This window comes from Orycteropus afer, unplaced genomic scaffold (assembly GCF_000298275.1).
Source record: "Orycteropus afer afer isolate SDZICR_OR568_19922 unplaced genomic scaffold, OryAfe1.0 scaffold00052, whole genome shotgun sequence".
NCBI lineage: Eukaryota > Metazoa > Chordata > Mammalia > Tubulidentata > Orycteropodidae > Orycteropus > Orycteropus afer.
Window position 1 is genome coordinate 14,001,161 of NW_006921639.1, and position 19,116 is coordinate 14,020,276.

At 42.6% G+C, this 19,116-nt stretch overlaps 1 protein-coding gene across 1 annotated transcript in view; it reads left to right on the forward strand.

The window, feature by feature from the left end:
* The window catches only part of KCNMA1 (potassium calcium-activated channel subfamily M alpha 1), a 1,147,148-nt gene that overhangs the window by 1,004,333 nt on the left and 123,699 nt on the right, over nt 1-19,116 (forward strand). The window contains exons 19-20 of the mRNA XM_007938677.2: nt 442-535; nt 18,145-18,268. Of these exons, the coding sequence (XP_007936868.1) occupies nt 442-535; nt 18,145-18,268 (218 nt within the window). The remainder of the gene's footprint in view (nt 1-441; nt 536-18,144; nt 18,269-19,116) is intronic.

Here is a 19,116-nt window from a genome sequence, read left to right on the forward strand (position 1 = left end):
GGCTGGCAGCCATGATGTCACTATTTCAAATACAACTTCATCCCTTATTTTGGTTATGAGAAAACTCATTCGATGACCCAACAAAGCAACTGAACCAAAAATTAAGAATTACGTTGAGTGCTTCCATATTTTTTTATATGCAGATAAATTATTATTTCTTTTGCTCTTGTGGCAGGGATGTTTACAAACTGTTTTAGTTTGTTTATAGTGCATGTTCAAAGCACTGCCGTGTCAAGAGGGAGTGATTTCACCTTTTCTAAGCCAGCCTCTTCGACTAACACATTTGGTCTCTGTCATTGGGGCCTTAAAAAAATAAAAAAAGACAGCCATGAATTACTAGTGAGTGACTGAGCCTTGAGTGTGTGTCCTTTGATATCTTGCCTGTATTTCACAGTCTGCCCTCACACTGTTCATAATCTCATGAGCTGCCTGTATTTCCAGTTGAAGACGAGCAGCCGTCCACGCTGTCACCCAAAAAAAAGCAACGGAACGGAGGCATGAGGAATTCCCCAAACACCTCGCCCAAGCTGATGAGGTAAGGAGAGGGGCTGCAGAAGGTTCCTCCTCTAGCAACTTCTTCCCCTCTGTTCACCCTGCCCAAGCCCAGTGCCTGCCTCCTCTCCCTCCCCACAGAGAACAAGGCAGGGGGAGGGGAGTGAGATCATTAGATGGCTTCTTAAAGGCTGGAGTATTTATTCTGTCAGCTTGTCAGCAGTTAATGATAGAGCTGAAAAAATTCTGTCATGAAAAACAGTTTGAAAAGCTGTTTGAAAAATACATAGGCTTTAAAGTCTTAGCTGTCACTGTGTCCTGTCTATGTGTAGTTCCTAAACAGCAGTGGCACTAATGACGGCGGGAACCAATCAGAGGAACTCATGTGGTTAGTTTGCCTCCGGCAAGTCTCTTTCTGCTGGAGTCCCTCCGAGGACTGTTTTCTGTACTTAAGGCCATATGTGAGATGTATCATCACAATCAAAAATGAACCTGAAGATTACCTTCCTTTTATCCTGTCGATTGAAATCAAATTTCTGTTAATTGATTTTGACTGATAAAAAAAAAGTCTAATAATCTGTGGACTTGCCAAAGCAAAGTTCAAAAGTAATCCAGTTCTGCACAGTCTAAAAGCAGTATTAATTATGAAATGCAGCGTGCTTTCTCTCGCTCTCTCTTTCAATACTTCCTTTTGGAAGTGGCAAGTAAAACCAAATTTCCTTACAGTTCTACAGGTTCGTATTCTTGGTTGATTCATATTCCATCTCGCCTCCCTCATTTTTTGTCTTTTCTTCATCTGCCAAAGCCACACATACAAAAAAACCAAACCCACTGCTGTCAAGTTGTTTGTGACTTGCGGCAGCTCCACGTGTTACAAAGTAGAATGGGTCCATAGGGTTTTTGTGGCTGTCATGTTTGTGGAAGCAGATCTCCAGGCCTTTCTTCTGCACCACTGCCGCGTGGGTTCAGACTGCTAAACTGTAGGTTAGTAGTCTAGCATGACCTGTCTGCACCACCCTGCTTATTTCCTTGATAGCCTAACTCTCTAGCATCTCTGTGAAACAGAAATGATCGTCAGATTTACAGTCGGTGGTTATGGCCGCCACATACAGCACATCTGCTGTTTTTGCAGTTACTATCCTTTTTTCATTCCCATTGGCCACTCCCTTCCCTTTGCTTATTGAAATAAAATTAGGGTGCTTTTCTTCTCCCTCTCCCCTTCTTAGTCACCTTTCCATTTCCCTGGCCCTCTGCATCCACCTTTCTGGGATATAACAAGAGCAGTCCTCTCTGAGGTTGAGGACATGGGTTCTAAGTGGGAGACTCACTCAGCCTTATCACTTCTTCCATTTTGACCAACTGTTCTTGTTCAATGTTTCCTTAAAACTTCTCTGCCCTCCCCTTCACTGAGCCTGGCTAAGGTGTTGCTGATTTACATGCTTGTTTACAGTTTATGAGGAGGAATAAAATGCCTCAACTGCCAACCTTCTCATTTTTATGGCACCAGTTGTCTGCTGGCGTTCATTCCTATTGACTCACCTTTAGATAATCGCCTTATCTTAATGCTAATAGTTTTATTCATTTGAAGTGCAGGAAGGCACAGGAGCTCTGCTTTGCCTAAATTTAGAGAAGCAAATAAATAAATAAAGAGAAGTCTGAAAAATCTCCAACCTTTGGAGCCAAATTCCCTGTCCCTGTTTGCTATGTAAAGTATGGTTCTTTTCTTTGATCTTGAGTAATAATAATTCTGAAGAGTTATACTGTTTTCATATGCTTCAAAGCTGTGTCAAAGTTTTGCTGCTTAAGGGTACTTCTTTATTCTGTTGGCTCTTGGGTACCAAGATGACAGGTCTTCTGTACGAGGTGGAGGCTTTTTTAAGTCGTAGCCTTCAGCAAAACATCAAATTACCAAATCCAGGGTAACATACTTCTACACAAATGCCTTCCTGTAGATATATTATACCATATATATTAAATACTTTAGTGTTACACGCTACATTTTATGTGCAATAGAAAGTGATGGTTTGAGGTAGCCTTGGGGGGACTTTTTTTCCACAAGCAGAAAAAGCTAGTGTATACCATATCAAGCATGGTTTTTACAGGACTTTCAGCCCGAAGGCCTTTGTAAATAAGTAATGATCAACAGATTGGCTGTGGGTTTTTGAAAAGCATGCCTGTGTCAGTTTGCATGATGGGGGAGAATTTTCAAAGTGGATTCTGCTTTCATTGCCTGCTGGAGAGGGACTGAGGGAGGCAGCCATCCCGGGGTGGAGCTGTCTGTTCCCTGGTACATCAGAATTGCTAAACGGGGGTCAGGCGGTAAGCCGAAACTTGCCAGCTACAGAATTCAGACTTCTCATGCAGGTGCCTTTGGGCTGCTGCTGCTGCTGCTGCTATGGGCGCAGCTACTGTTGGTGGGTGATTTTTCCGACCAGCCAACGAAGGTCTCCATCCTAGCTCAGCCAGCATAGACCAGCCTGTGACAAGTCAGAAAACCTTGGACACCCTCCTTTATCATGACTTTCTATGTCCCAGGCACTCTTCATCCTCTGCCTATCATGAGTGGTGCTGTTAGCTGCTATGTGGACTCACGGTGAGCCCAGCCACAACAGAACAAAATACTGCCTGGTCCTATACCATCCTCATGATGATCGGTTAGAGATTGGACTGTTGTGTTTATTAGATTTCATTGGCTGATTTTGGGAAGTAGATTGCCAGATCTTTCTTCCTAGTCCATCTTCATCTGAAACATCACTGAAACTTGTTTAGCATCATAGCTACACACAAGCCTCCACTGACAGATGAGTGGTGACTGCGCGAGACATGCACTGGCCTGGAATTGAACCTGGATCTCCTGGGTGGAAGGCAAAAATTCTGTCACTAACTCACTCAGTGCTTCATACGTACACCCATATATAACTGTCTCTCCACCGTCCTTCATTTTTAGTGTATGAGTGAAGAGTCCGTGCCATTTTCATTTGAAGCTGGCATTAGCAATGAGCTCACCAGAGGCTGTTTTTGCGAGATCTCTCTTGTTTATTAATGCAAAGCAGAGGGGCTCATATAGAACCTTCTGGCTTCTCCAGTTCCCCTCACCTTTTCAAATACCTCCTTTCTATTCTATGGAAGATAAGACTCCCAGGTCTAATTCCTTATGACCTGAACAATCCATAACGGAAGCTAATGGCTTATTTGAAGTGAGTTTTTCGACATGAGTGTGTGCCCTGCTGTTTGAGCAGAATTAATCATCCAGAATGTGGGCAGGTTTTAGTGGCCTATGGGCAGTGATAGCAGTAGTTCTAAGAGAAACCTGAGAGCCCACAATGGGCTAGGATGGGCTTTAATTTACTACCATGGCTTCTGCAAATAAAACAGGCCCCTGCATCAGGGCTCCTTCCAAATCATCTGTCCACATGAAATGCTACAAGGACTCTAACACTAATGGTCTTTGTCGCCCCTTTGTTCTGGTAGCAGGCTTACCTTGTTTTTTAAGTGTCACTTAACTCTCTGTACAATCATTAGGTGAACAGCCTCGTTTTGTGTGTCTGAATCCTGATGCAGTAAGTTTTTTAGTCTCCCTGACAGAAAACAACTCTCTCACCCAGACTGAGTAAAATGGCGAGTGTCTGAATCCCAAGCATGGACGTGTGTCATAATCACCTTTGGCACCACATCCACTGAGGAGTAGTGGCCTTGGAGAGTCTCAGGTCCCATGCCATCTATCTGCCTGTTATTTCCCTTCCTCACCTGTTGTTAACATGTCATGGAGCCCCTCCTAAGTTTCCACTGAAACCACAAGGTACCCATTTTCCAGTGCTTTCTAACTTGGGCATTTCTGCCTTGTAAGGATAGGTGTGTCTTTATTCTGTTGTGAGGTCCTAGGGGGCACAGACTTTCTCTCTAAATAACCAAGCCAGTGGTTTTAATTGTGGGGCCTTATAGAACACTTTGAACATCCAATGACATCTCTCTAGAAAGTCTCTAGGGGAAAAAAAGTACAGAGAACACCATTTTGACTAGAGTTGGAGCAGGTTCATAGAAGGACCCCAGGTTGCAATCACATTCCATTTATTCCACAGCTACCTTTGAGCCACTGTACCCAAATGCTTTTTAGATGATGAGGATATTTTTCTTCTGGGTATATAGTGTAGAATAAACAGCTCTCATACCATATCCTTAAAAGGAACCCAGGAAGGCTCTGAATTTCAGCTACCTGCTTCTATTCCTTTTTTCAGATTAATTTCCATCAAGAAACTGTTTACAAGAAGCTGTTTAGTGAGAGCTTCCTGTGTAGAGGAGGAGCAGTGGTGGTTCAGTGATAGAACTCTCCTCTTCCATGTGGGAGACCCGGGTTTGATTCCTGGCCAGTGCATCTCAGGCACAGCCACCATCCGTCAGTGAAGGCTTGCATGTCACTCTGATGCTGATCAGATTTCAGCAGAGTTCCCAGACTGAGACATTGGGAAGAAAAGTCTGACAGTGGGAGGAAAAAAAAAGTCTGACAGTGAAAAGCCAATGAAGACTTTTTGAGTCACAATGGTGGTCTGATCCCATCGTGCATGGAGCTGCCATGTGTTGGGCTGACTCAACGACAGCTGTTAACAACAATAGCAACTGTATTCAAGATGTTGTGGAAGGTCTTTGAGGGATATAAAGAAAGATGTATTAGACCAGGTCTCTGTCTTCAAGTTGCTCACAAGAGACGGACAATCATATACAACAAAATAAAGCAAGAAAGATTTGGAGACTACACTAGCTTGGACTATGGGCACAGAAGGAGCTGTGATTGACTGTGGTTTGGAGGATGAGCCTGGTTTGTGAAAGAGGTCTCATTTAACCTAGTTCTGAGTGATACAGAGAATTTCCTAATAGTGTTACCTATTCTTGTTTAGCCTTTACCAGGTTCCAGGCATCATCCCAAGGTGTTGTGCCTGTGAACTCTCATAATCCTAACTACAACTCCATGAATACATATTTTTCTTGCCCCAATTTTACACATGAGGAAGCTGAGGCACAGACATGAAAAGTCTAGTATAAAGTTTAGTTAAGTCTTACCCAAGTAGGAAGATTTTAGCCCGTGTAGTTTAGCTTCTGATCCCTTGTAATTAACTCTGTCACCATTCTTCCCATGGAGGAAATACAGAGAGTGCTCATGCCACATCAGGTGGTTTGATGTGGCTAGATCTAGGGTCCTTGGAGTGGCATCACCGTAGTTGAAAATGACAAAGAATCTTGGCACTTGATCATGGAGAGCTCATGGCCATGGTCAAAGTCTCATAGTTACTGGGGAACACTTGCAGGTTTTTGAAGCGGTAGTATCATGCCTTAACTTATGTTTTGGGGAAATCATTGGTGGCAGTGTAAGGAAGGGTTTGGACCCTTCCATCAGGGCCTTCCTGAGATACATGTAAACAAAGAAGTATGAAAGAGAAGGCCCACCCTAAGCCAGCCTCTACCAAAATTTCTTGGGCACCAAACTTTACTCAGGGTCTGTTGTGGAATGATGGGCTGGAAAGTTTTTCCTAAAAAGGACCTGCAGCATTCCTGGTATCAGTCCATGTTATACCTGTTTCCTACAAGCTAGGGATTGGAACCTTGGCAGTTCAGTCATAAAATTCTCACCTTCCATTCAGGAGACCTGGGTTCAATTCCCAGACAATGCGTCTCATATGCAGCCATCACCCATCTGTCATTGGAGACTTGTATGTTGCTATGATGCTAACAGGTTTCAGCACAGCTTCCAGACTAAGATGGACTAAGAAGAAATGCCTGGCAATCTATTTCTAAGAATTACCCACTGAAAACCCTGTGGATCACAGTGGTCTGATCTGCACCCCATCATAGGTGCGGCCCAGGAATGGGCAGCATTTTGTTCTGCTGTGCAGGGAGTCACCATGAATCAGGCCAGTTCCATGGTGGCTAGCAACAAGAAGGAGATTTAGAGTAAGGTGGAGTATCATGAGCCATGATAATTTATGCAGGATGTGACAGGTGGACATCTTACACAAAGAGATAGCCTCTAGCTGGGCTAGCCAGAATAAGTTACAGACAACTAAAAAGGGAGAAATGGAACACTTTAAAGAGAACTTCATGTCATGAAACCCAGGAAATATTAGCCAGTAGCTTCCTGAGTGGAAAGAGAAATTGATGGGAGGAAAACAGATGATCCTTTTGAGCATCAACTGATCATTAAGTGAAATAAACTCATATGCTTGTTAAGTCCCATCCTCTCTCTTTTGACTCACGACTCTCATGGGTTCTTTTTGTTAGGATTTCACAGGTCAGAGTCTGCCATTATGAAAGGTTCTAGTTATAGAAAATGGCAAGATGGCCTCAGCCAAGTCAGAGATGGGGATAGACTGCCATCCCCACAATTCCTTCCCTGGGGCAGAATAGAGAAGGTAGTGGCAGCTTAGCTAACTCAGCTCACCTTTTAATAGGCAAAGAGCATGTGGCAGGGCCCTGCAGAACAGGGGAAGAAAGAAGTAGTAGGCCTCATCAACCTTGTGTGAACTTGACACAGGCCCCTGGACAAGTTGCATACTCACCAGAGTGTCATCTTATCCTCTCATTTCAATAGCATCTTGTATAATCTTCTCTAGGACTAAGAACATGTCAGTTCTCCTGGGTTGTCTCTCAAACATTAAAGGCAGTGATTTCCTTCCTCTTCTGAGTATGGCGGCTACCTAACTGGACATGACTTACTCAGTGGCAACAGTTCTTGATTGTTTGTTTCCTTGTTAGGATGGGAAAAAATGCAAGTACATGTTATTGTTATGTGCCCTCGAGTCAGACCCGACTCATAGCAACCCCTCCTTGGGTTTCCGAGGCAGTATCACTAGGGAAGTAGATTGCCCTATCTTCCTTCCGAGGAGTGGCTGGTGGATTTGAACTGCCAGCCTTCTGGTTCGCAGTCAGGTGCCTTAGGCACTACGCTATAGTCACCAAAAAAATTGAAAAGGACCCTAGCTGTACCAGGGTGGTCGGGCCCTGGCGTGAAGGTTTTGTCCAGGTAACTTCAGGGATGGCCATCTGGTGGGAAGATGGGGGCAGGCTAGTGGGCAGCAATGTTGCCAGTGACATGGTCATTACAGAGGAGAGGGTGGGCAATGTTGATGAATGTGCCAAAGTGGGGCCAGAATCCCCAAATCAAGACCTTTGCAAAGTAGCAAGAAACAGCAGTCATCTAAAAGGAAAGCACACCCAAGAATGAGCTGCCTCCAGTTGGAACTATTTACCATGCTGAAAATTCGAATGTCAGCCTGTGTGAGGAGGCCACCAGAGACCTTCTCCAGGCTCCTGAGACTGGCCCAGCCAATCCTATGTGACCTGACATCCATTGAACATTGAATATAAGCATAAGCACTTACCTTCTAGATGTCATGTTGTTTTCTCCAGAGTAGGAGAAGTGGTAGGGAGAAAGTAGGGTTGAAAACTGAATAATGGTAATAAGTATTATACTCTTTGTTATTGTTGTTGTTAAATGCCGTTGAGTCGGACCCAACTCATAGGGACCCCTCTTTGGGTTTCCAAGGTGGTATCACTATGGAAGTAGATTGCCCAACCTTCCTTCTGAGGAGTGGCTTGTGGGTTTGAACCACCAGCCTTCTGGTTAGCAGTCAAGTGCCTTAGGCACTATGCTACCAGGGCTCCCTTGTACATTATAAGACCTAATATTTAATTTGGTCTTTCATGTTTGTTTATTTGCTCATGAAAATAGAGGTAAGTGTGAGCAATTAGTATAGCATGTAGGTTAAAAATCACCATCAAACGTTGACATCAGCCTTCTAGACCCAGAGAGTCACAGCTGCCATGACAGTCCATCTGGTGAATGTGCCATTACCAGTCCTGTGACTCCCCTCTTGAATAGCAGGACTGGTACTAGGATAAGGCAGGGTAAGATACCTGGGGTGCAACAGTTAAGGAGAAACTCATTTTCAGGTTCTGCAAGTTCAGGTCTTTAAATTTTGCACTGGGGCACTTTGCTTACCTCACTTAGTCCTGGCCCTGCTGAATAAACCCACCACCTTCATGTCTTTGTACTGCTAAAAGGTGCTACATTTGGTAGAATGTTCTCAAGCCAGATTGCTTTTCCCCTTGGACAAAACTTCTGAGCAGCCCTTCTCAAACTTTAGCATGCATTAGAATCACCTGGAGAACTTTGTCAACACACAGCTTGCTGTCCTCCACCCCCATAGTCTAATCCAGTGCGTCTAGGGTGGAGTTCAAGAAGTTTCATTCTGAACAAGCTCCCAGGTGATGCTAATGCTGCTGGGCTGAGGCCATACTTTGAGAACCACTGCTTATAAGAATCAGCAATGAGAGAAGCTTGAAATGATAGGGGCCTGCCTTTTAGACATGCTCAGACTTTGCAATGGAGCACCAACTAGTTGCTTAAGTAAGAATGTCTATCTGGACCATTTTCAGGTGTCAAGCATGTGCCCTTTCTGCTGATTAGTTATAACACCTGCAACCTTGACTGCTTAGAACATGAGTTCAGAGTTTCCCTTCGGATCATGATATCCTTTTCTTATGGTGAATGCTCTGTGCCCTAATTGAAGTACAGTCCCTGTAAGTGAAAAATCAGATCATCACCAGATATCAAAGGTGAATGGACTCTCGCTGCACATTTTCTGCTCTCCGTAAAACATATGCTGAGTATCTGTTGATTGATTAAAGAGTATTTGGAGACTAGAGATCATGCATCAGCTTTTTTGCTGATTGGTCATATATGACTATCTGTGTGCTCTCTACTGGGAGGTGGGAATACACAAAGGAGTAAAATAGGAGTTGCCTGTTGTCAAGGAGCTTACCCTCTACCAGGTGAGAAAAACATGCAAATTACTATCCCTGAAAAAGCATTTATCAGAGTTCTATAGGACATCCTGGGAAGGACAAGGAGTCCATGGGTGATGCAAATGGTTAATATGCTTCGGTGCTAACTAAGTGGCTGGCGGTTGGAGTCTATCCAGAGGTACCTTGGAAAAAAGTCCTGGCAATCTGCTGCTGAAAACCAAGCCATTGAAAGCCCTCTAAAGCACAATTCCACTCTGACATACATGGGGTTACCATGAGTCAGCTTGACGTGACAGCAGCTGGTTTGATTTAGAAGGGGAAAATAACTTTTGCCCTTGTGATTGTCAAGGACAACTTCATGAGGAACATGTGAGCAAAGCCTTAAGGCCTGAGAAATGTCCTGATATACAAAGGCCTTGTGCTTGACATAGTAGATGCTCAATAAAATCAGGATTTGTTGCTTTGATGAGCAGCTTCTGTAAAGATGAGAAATCTGTCCACATTTTATCAAGCCTCCAATTTCCCAGAGAGACCACTGTGGTTCTACCTCAATTGAGATGGGGTGTTTGTGAAGACAGAAAAGGCCTTATCATGTGATGAGAAATAAGGTCATGAGAATCAAGCTGGGAAAAGGATGCAATATTCAAACCATTCTGTAGCTTTCTTCTTCCAAAACTTTTTGTTTTGTTTTGTTTACTTGTACTTCAATGTCAGTTTCTGAAGTCCAGTGTTGAACCCACTGCCCCACAACAAGCTGGCATTTGTCTGTAAGAGGAATTTTACTCTTTAACATATAATACTGCTTTCCTCACACCCGGTTTTCTAGAAAAGGGATTTGTGGTTTTCTGTCGACTGTTATCTTTTAGGCAAGTTTTTTGTGTTTCTGCTGTAGCCTGGCATTTAGTTCACTTCCTGAGATAAATTGACGGCAAGTGGCTCAGACATTGGAGGTGTGAGCTGAGATGCAAGCAGCATAGATATAACAAATTCAACTCACTAGGACATCTTTGTTGTTTAAAAAAAAAAAAAAGATGGTCATTCTTAACCCTTTCAAGACCGAATTATTTTCTACTTTCAGTTTTTGTTGGAACTATATATTTTCAGTAGTGGAGGACATTTTGAATGAAATGAAATAATATTTTGAGGTAATAGGGATTTTGATACAATTAGTGGGACACACATGTCCCGAAGGGTCTCTGGTGCTGGGGTTGGTGTGATGTGGCCCATTTCTTCAGATTCAAGCAGTTAGGCCCCCCACCAGATGGCAGCATGTACTAAAAGCGGGATAGCATCTACCTACTAAACCCCAGAAGTGGAAAACTTAGGTGGGCACTATATGTCCCACAGGTCACAAAATGGTTAAACCAACGTGCCCTCAGATATTTGAGAAATGTCAAAAGCTTGTCCAGCCTTAATTGACTATTAAGCCTCTCCTTAGCACATTGTCCTGATAGAGGCTCACGGTGGTCTTCTACTTAATACTCACACAAGCTGTCTTGTGAAATCTGCATGAAGCAAGCCTCCCTCTCTCTAAGGCTTGGGGGACTGCTCATGGAGAACAAATAAGATACAGCTGCCTCCTGCAATAGGGGAGGGGTAAAACGAGGGATAGAGGAGGACAGCAGCATTGACTTCTAATCTAGCAGACTTCTCAGTTCAAAACCTTGCTCCTCCTTTCCCTAGCTGTGCCACCTTAGCCACTTATCCACCCTGTTTCCATATACACAAACCAAAATCCAAACCCATCCCTGCTGAGTTGATTCCAACTCATAGCAACCCTATTGGACAGGGTAGAATTGCCCCTATAGGGTTTCCAAGGCTGTAAATTTTTATGAAACCAAACTGCCACATCTTTCTCCCCTGGAGTGGCTGATAGGTTCGAACCACCAAACTTTCAGTTAGCAGCTAAGCATTTTAATCACTGTACCACCAGGGCTCCTTGTCCATATATACAAAGGAATTGAGAAAAACAGAAATCAGCTATAACTGTTATTGTGATGATCAAATGTAGGTAAAATTTTTAGTACAGTGGCAATAGTAAGGGTTCAGATCATGGTAGTTCTTCATAATTGTAGCAACAGTAGCAGAGTAGTACTGGAAGTAATAGTAGTAACCCTACATCTTTCCTATTGAATGACTCTACCTTTCCTATCTCCCCTTATAAGCAGAGCTACAAATGTATGAGTGGCTCCTAAGTGAAGTATAAGGAATGGTAATAATAATAATAGCCAGTACTTACTGAAGACGTGCTCTGTGTCAAGTTCTTTGCTAAGTGTGTGGCGTGTATTTACTCATGTAATCCGCACAGTGAATCTGTTAAGTAGTGATGATGATTGACGCTCCCATTCTGCAGATGGAGAAAATGAGGTAAGGTGAGTACAGCAGAGGAAGTAAAGATGAGCCAAGACTTGAAGCCTGGCATTTTGGCTCCACCCTCTTTGGAATTATATTGTCTTGGTTTGATTCACCACATTAATTGGCCAGTGTTCAGGCTTCCTCGTTGCTTTGAGTTGGGCTGCTGTAGGCACTGATCCTCAAATGTGGGTGCAAATTTAAAAACAGGGAGAAGTTCCCACTTGGGTATAACAGATCTAATTAGGCAGAAAGGACATTGACCTAAACTCTTTGAAGATGATATTGTGTATTTCTGGAATATTTTCATCTATTTCCTAAACTGGTGGCAGGATTCTTTTCTGCCTTAAATGAACAGGGCCAAGTAAGGGAGCTAAGCGATACCTAGTACATTATGTCTGTTTCTCTTCCAGGTTGGGCTATATAGCAAATATACTCTGCTTCATAAAGTTATTATTAGTCTACAGTAAAGCAAGTACGATGACTAAGTATCTGGTGACAAATAAATCCTGAATTAATTATGGTACATTTTCAAGAGTTGGGGATTACTTTGTGAGTTGAGGAAATACATAACTAACCAAGACACGAAAAGCAGTATCAAGTATTGGTTCTTGGTTCCAACTAAGTGATCTGTGAAGAGTTGTTGGAGAACCTTTGGAAGTAGCTCTCTTCATCATCCTGTAAAGGATGATGTTGGCAAGTTTTGTTCAGGGAGGTTTCTGATGGTCCTCCCTTCCACATACCACAAGCTGCCCACTTCTCCTGGGCCTCCCCTCACCATAGTAGCATTGGTTGGGGTGTTCACTAACAAATGCTTGGACTTTCTTCTATTAATATAACTCTGAAAACCTATTTAGAAGAGACTCTTTGCTCTTCACCTATGTCAGCCTTCTCTCAGCAGCATAAACCAACCTAGCAATTGCCTTTGCATCATCTCCATCACAGTGATCCCGTATATGTCAGAGTAGAACTCTGCTCCACAGGGTTTTCAATGACTGATTTTTTTTGGAAGTAGATTGCCAGGACTTTCTCTCAAGATGCCCCTGAATAGATTCAAACCTCCAACCTTTCACTTAGCAGCTGAGTACTTTAATAGTTTACACCACCCAGAGACTCTAGGTCAGTAGATGGATGGATGGATAATCAGTTGCCATTGAGTCAACTCTGATTCATGGAAACCCATGTGTGTCAGAGTAGAGCTGTGCTCCATAGGATTTTCAATGATTTATCATTCAGAAGTAGTCCACCAGGCTTTTTTCCTCCAAAGTACCTCTTCATGGACTGGGACCCCCAATCTTCAGTTAGTGGCTAAATATATTAATTGGTTGTACCTGTCCTGAGTCAACATAAAAAACCAATAAACCAAACCCACTGCCATGGAGTCAATTCTGACTCATAGCGACCCCCACTGGGTTTCCAAGGCTATAAATCTTTATGGAAGTAGACTGCCTCATCTTCCTCCCATGGAGCAGCTGTTGGGTTTAAACCTCTGATCTTCTGGTTAGCAGCCAAATGGCTTATCCTGCTACATGTCCAGAGCTCCTTAGCCAACATAAACCAAAATAACAAATCCACTGCTGTCAAGTCAATTCCAACTCATAGTGACCCCGGTTGGGTTTCCAAGGCAGTCAGTCTTTATGGAAGCAGATTGCCTCATGTTCCTTCCTCAGAGCAGCTGATGGGCTTGAACTGCCCATCTCATGGTCAGCAGTCAGATGCCTTAGACACTGAGCCACCAGAGCTCCTTCAGCCAATATAAAGCACTTAAAATTTCTACAGCAGCAGACATAGTCAAGAAGTTTACCCATGGTAAAGAAACTACCTGAAGTAATTTCATACTGTCTTGTTGATGCAGTTAATCAAGCTTCTTCCCAAACAATGGAATTGTGCTGGGTCTTCATAAAACAATAAGGTCATCAGACTTCACTGGGTCTATTTCCCATCTTCCCTCCTAAAACCACTTTTCTTCCCCTACTCAGTGGCCTCCAGCCTTTCGATGCCCAACAATGGTACAATATTTTCCAAATCCAGTGCACCTCTTGTCCTAATGAGAACATACTGCTTCAAACTTTAAAGGAATTCTAGGCTCACCTAACATTTACAATTACGTATAACATTTAATTTGGAGTCCCTGCATGGCACAAATGTTTAAGGGCTGAGTGGCAAACTGAAAAGTTGGCAGTTTAAATCCACCCAGAGAAAAAATCTCTGGTGAGCGACTTCTGAAAAATCACTCATTGAAACCCCATGGAGCACAGTTCTACTCTGATGCACGAGGGGTTGCCATGAGTTGAGGTCAACTGGACAGAAACTGGTTTGGTTTTTTATTTTTATTTTTAATAGCTTTCAATTTTATTATTAAAACCTCTTTATATCCTCCACTTTTCTGAAGTGTCTTAAGTGATGGGAAACCCACTGCCTTGGGAAAAAATTCATCTCATTTCTGAAAAAGCTATAATTCTCTAACATTCTTCACACAGACAAGAACATCAAAGTACAGAGAAGGCCAGTGCCTTGCCCACAACCAGGCAGCTCCTATGTGGTGCAAACTGGATTTTGGTTCTATATAATCCCACACATTGTTTCTCTTCTGCTTTCTGGGCCATACACAATTGATTGGATCTTTCTTCCACTGGACAGCAATTACATATCCGAGGACTGACAACAGGTCTGGCCCAAGTCGTCTATTCCTTAGATTAGGAAATACCATTCCCGACATCTTCAGCATGGTTTTGAGTGTCATTCTGTGGCTCTTTCTATTCCATTCCTGCCTTGAAATAGAGGAGTCCTGCTTTTTGGTTGTGGGACTGATTTAAGAAACCAAAGTTAGAATTCTAGATACTATGGCTGCTCAGAGAAGGAAATATTTATGTTCTGACAGGTGTGGGAATGCAAGTGAGACCATACCCACAAATATATATATATATATATATATGTTTGACAGAGGATTATTTCTGCATATGCATTTTTACGTGCTGCAAATATATCCATGAATACAGTAGTACATACAGAGGGCAAAGTTATGAAAACTAATTAGCCATAACCAAACACTTTGAGAGAATGCATTGCTGGATCTGGAAGCTCAGGACCACAGGCTTGGGGGACATCAAGGTCAAATGGCATAACATAGTCTGCAAAGACAATGTTCTATAGAGTATGTTGGTGAGTAGCAACTGGGGTCTTAAAAATTGTGAAAGGCCATCTAAGGTATCTTAGATGTGAAAGGCCATCTCTCCCTATTCAGAGGAAAGAAGAGTGAAGAAAATCAAAGACACAAGGAAACAATTAGTCCAAAGGACTAATGGACCACATGAATTCCAATCTCTATGACCCTGAGACCAGAAAAACTAGATGGTGTCCTCTACTGCTGTTGACCACTCTGAAAGAGATCACAGAAGGAAGTCCTAGATAAAATGGGAGTAAAATATGTAACAAAACTCAAATAATAAAAATGACCACAGTTACTGGAATGATATAGACTGGTAGAACCCCCAAGACTATGGCCCTCAGACACACTTCAAGCTTGAACTCACCCCTGTGGCTCAACTTTCAGACAAACAATATATATGGCAAAAAGTAAAAAATAACACCAGAGAGATAACACGTTTCTTAGAACAATCAACCATATGAGATCAAAAGAGCAGCATTTGCCCAGAGATAAAGCTCAGAAGGCAGGAAGGGATAGGAAAGAAGGATGAGGAGAAACATAAACACAGGGAAGAAGTGGGAAGAATACCGTTACATTGTGTCGGGGTTGCAAATCAATGTCATGAAACTAAATACGTATGAATTGTTGGACAGAAAACCAATTTGCTCTGTAAACGTTTGCTCAAATCACACTAAAAAAATTAAAAACAAAATCTATGTTCAGAAAAATTTGTGGTGGTCCTCAGATCAGACTCTTGGGTGAAACCCTGGATGATTTATATTTAAACCATCCAGGCCAGGACACTGAGAATTCCTGGATGCATCTGGATGTTCCAGCACGACTCCTGATTTGTAGCCTTTGTGTCAAATTATATTCTCCCTACCCCAGTTAATGAGGCTTGACACTAACTTTTTTCCCTTTATTGAGGGGTGATTGATCCAAAAGCTTACTAACTTACTTTTATAAGATGAGACTTGGAGGATACTACTACCAAGGAATGATTCTTTCCCACAAAGATAGGAATCCAAAAATGTATCTCTCCCAAGGCACATGTTTTCCAAAAGGAATTTTGGCCAGCTTGCTATATCCTTTGCTTGCTTGCTGATATTATGTGAACCTAGTCCTGGCTATCGTTTAAATCCTGAATGCCTTGGGAGAAAGTCTCAGGAAGGTCTGAGGCTTTCCAATGCATTCAGGATTTAAAGTGAGATGGCACCTACTCTCTAACCAGTGAACAGAACAAGAATATTTGAACCTGACTGTATCTTCAGGGGCAACTTGATTAAGATCCTCTTGAGGCTAAAGTCTTTTCTCTCGGGATAGGAAGAGTTCATTCTGTTCATTTTCTCAAACCTCTTCCTATGGATGCTTTTGTCTCAGATATTGTGAATATTAAAGATTCTTCAAAGATGGGGGGTGAGGGAGGGTGGGGGTCAGAATTTGCTGTTCCCCTGATCTGTGAGAATTTGTTATCATCAAGTAGCTATGTGTTTTAACATTTTTGACCTAGTTCAGTTTTTGAAAGGTGGTTTAGGTCTTATAACACCTCAAGACCTCTCAACAACCCAGCCATTGAGAGACTACAATGAGTTGGATTATTCTTTGTTGAAGACCAATTGTAACAGTTGGTGCAGTTGTTAAAAGATTTGGCTGCTAACCAAAAGATTAAGTTGAAACCCACCCGCCACTCCATAGGAGAAAAATGAGGCAGACTCCTTCCATAAAGATTTACAGCCTTGGAAACCCTATGGAGCAGATATGCTCTTTCCTATAGAGTCACTATTAGTCTGAATCGACTCAGTCACAGTGGGTTTGGTTTTGGTTTATAGTATTCTAGCACGTTCGTTGGAGATAATTTTTCAGAATTACTTCACATGATATTTGTCTCTTGGTATAGCCACAAAGTAAATTCTCAGAAATAAATAAATGCAGTGAAAGAATTTTCCCATCTTAGATGAGGATGGGGCATATTGGGAGGGTCACGGTAAATAAGTCAGAAGCTCAATTCTTGGTCTATACACCTAATAAGAGAGATTGTTGTCCCATTCTCTATATTCTGGAATATATAAATGTCAGTTGCCAGAATACAGAAATGTCACAGTGAGAAATACTAAAAACTAAGAATAGGCTATCTTTGATGCCTGAAATAGATCATTTAAATGATACAAACATTTTAAAATATATATATTTTTAAGAATTTAAACCTGTTGATATTTTCAATCTTGGATTATTTAACAGCACTAATTAGGGAAGCTAACTCAGTTGCAAGGATAACTGATATCCTGGGACATTGTCCTAATTATATGCAGTCAATATTGTGGAAACCAGTAATGGCCTCCCCCAAAAGTAAGGCACAGAATCACTAACAGAGATAGTATCCCAGACAGTGAACATGAACTAAGCTTGTGTGACCTGCCTGATTCTATTGTAATTCTGGAGGTCACCCTACCAAAACCTACCAGAGGGGAGATCTCAGACCTTCTGTAGTAGCATCTTCCTTTTTCATCAATAAATAAGGCAACAGTGGGTGAATATAGCCCTGAGACTTCAGGTCTATTAAACCGATTCTGAGCTTGCAGCTCTTATCCAAGAAGTGCTGCAGTTGGGAGGTGAATGTGGAGGGGGTGGGGGAGACAGTCATTGGACGATGAGTGCAAATACAGTTGTCAAGGCAAGGAGAGAGGATTGTTGTTTAATATTGAAATCATGTATTCCAGATGTGGGCATTTGGTAGTCAATCTGCTCTGAAGTGACATGCTGCTGAATTTTAAAGGGCTTCAGCCTGGGAGAGCAAAATCTGATTGGGCAAATTGCTAAAATATTTAAAGTGCAGCCTGTTAAAGCTTTTACTGCGAAGAGCATCACGTCAGAAGTTGTAGTCAGAAAGAGCGAGTAATTGGCTTTCCATCCTCATGCCAGTCAGCCAGCATGAGGCTCTATTCCTATTTCTTCCTCTTCATTGCCAATGCTAATAGCAACCCTTTGGGTTGTATGTGTGTCTGTGTGTGCGTGCACGTACACTGGGGAGACTGGATAGCTGGTAAAATGAAAGTGGGAGGAGTGAGATATCCATAAAGAAGATGGCTGAATCCACAAAATAATGTGAAGGCCATTTTAGGAAAAGAGGAGCAGGAGAAAGGCAGGATTATCACCTGATGAAGGTCAGCTGCACTCCTCAGTGGGTGGTTTGGGGCAGTTGTCTTTCAAAGGATGGGTTCTGCAACCAAAGGAATGGCCTCCAGTGACAGTCACTTCACCTCCATCTTTCATCTCCTCTGAGATGTAACTCCGGGGACACTTTCCATTTATAATTTATCACATTTTGCACTTAGGTTTTCCTGTCCTTTTCTCCCCAGGCATGACCCTTTGTTAATTCCTGGCAATGATCAGATTGACAACATGGACTCCAATGTGAAGAAATATGACTCTACCGGGATGTTTCACTGGTGTGCACCCAAGGAGATAGAGAAAGTCATTCTGGTGAGTGACAGGCCGCTGAGGTGGTGCCTTCCATGTCTATCCCAACCTCCATTTGCTAGGAATGAGATTTTCCCACCTGAATGATAGGATGATAAAGTCACTGGTCCTAGCTGTTTTTGATCATTGAAGTTAAAACATATATTGGAGAAGCTAGAACTCTGATCAGGATATGAGCCAAGAGTAGAATTTCTGCATATTTATCCACTCATTACAGTAGTAGTAAACAGTATGTGGAAGGCAGTGAAAGGCATCGTGGGAGGTGGTATTTGCCACGATTCCTGTGGATACAGCTCTGGGGATTCCTGTGGATCCATTCACCCAATCTTAGTGTACCACTTAGGAGCATCCTGGCTGTGAGCAAGTCGGTGGACATCTCTGAACTTTGGTTTTCTTATCTGTACGAAGATGAGATGAGAATAGTCCCAAACTCACAGGGTGGTGGTGGTGGTGGTGGTGGTGGTTGTTATGTGCTGTTGATTCAGCCCCAACTCATAGCGACCCCTCCTTGGGTTTCCGAGGCAGTATCACTACAGAAGTAGGATTGCCCAACCTCCCTTCCGAGGAGTGGCTGGTGAGTATGAACCGCCAGCCTTCTGGTTAGCAGTTAATTAGGCACGATGCTACCAGAGCTCCTCACAGGGTGGTAGTGAGGATTAAAAGGGATAACATTTATAAAGGACTCAGAACAGAACCTGACATATGATTCAACAAAGTTGCCTATTATTGTTATTGAATGCTCTGAAGAAATCTGAATGCTATTGCATATTGTTATGTGGTCATGACAATGTCTTACACTCTTATAGTTAAAACATAAAAGCAGATGGCAAGCATTACATATGTGTGACCCT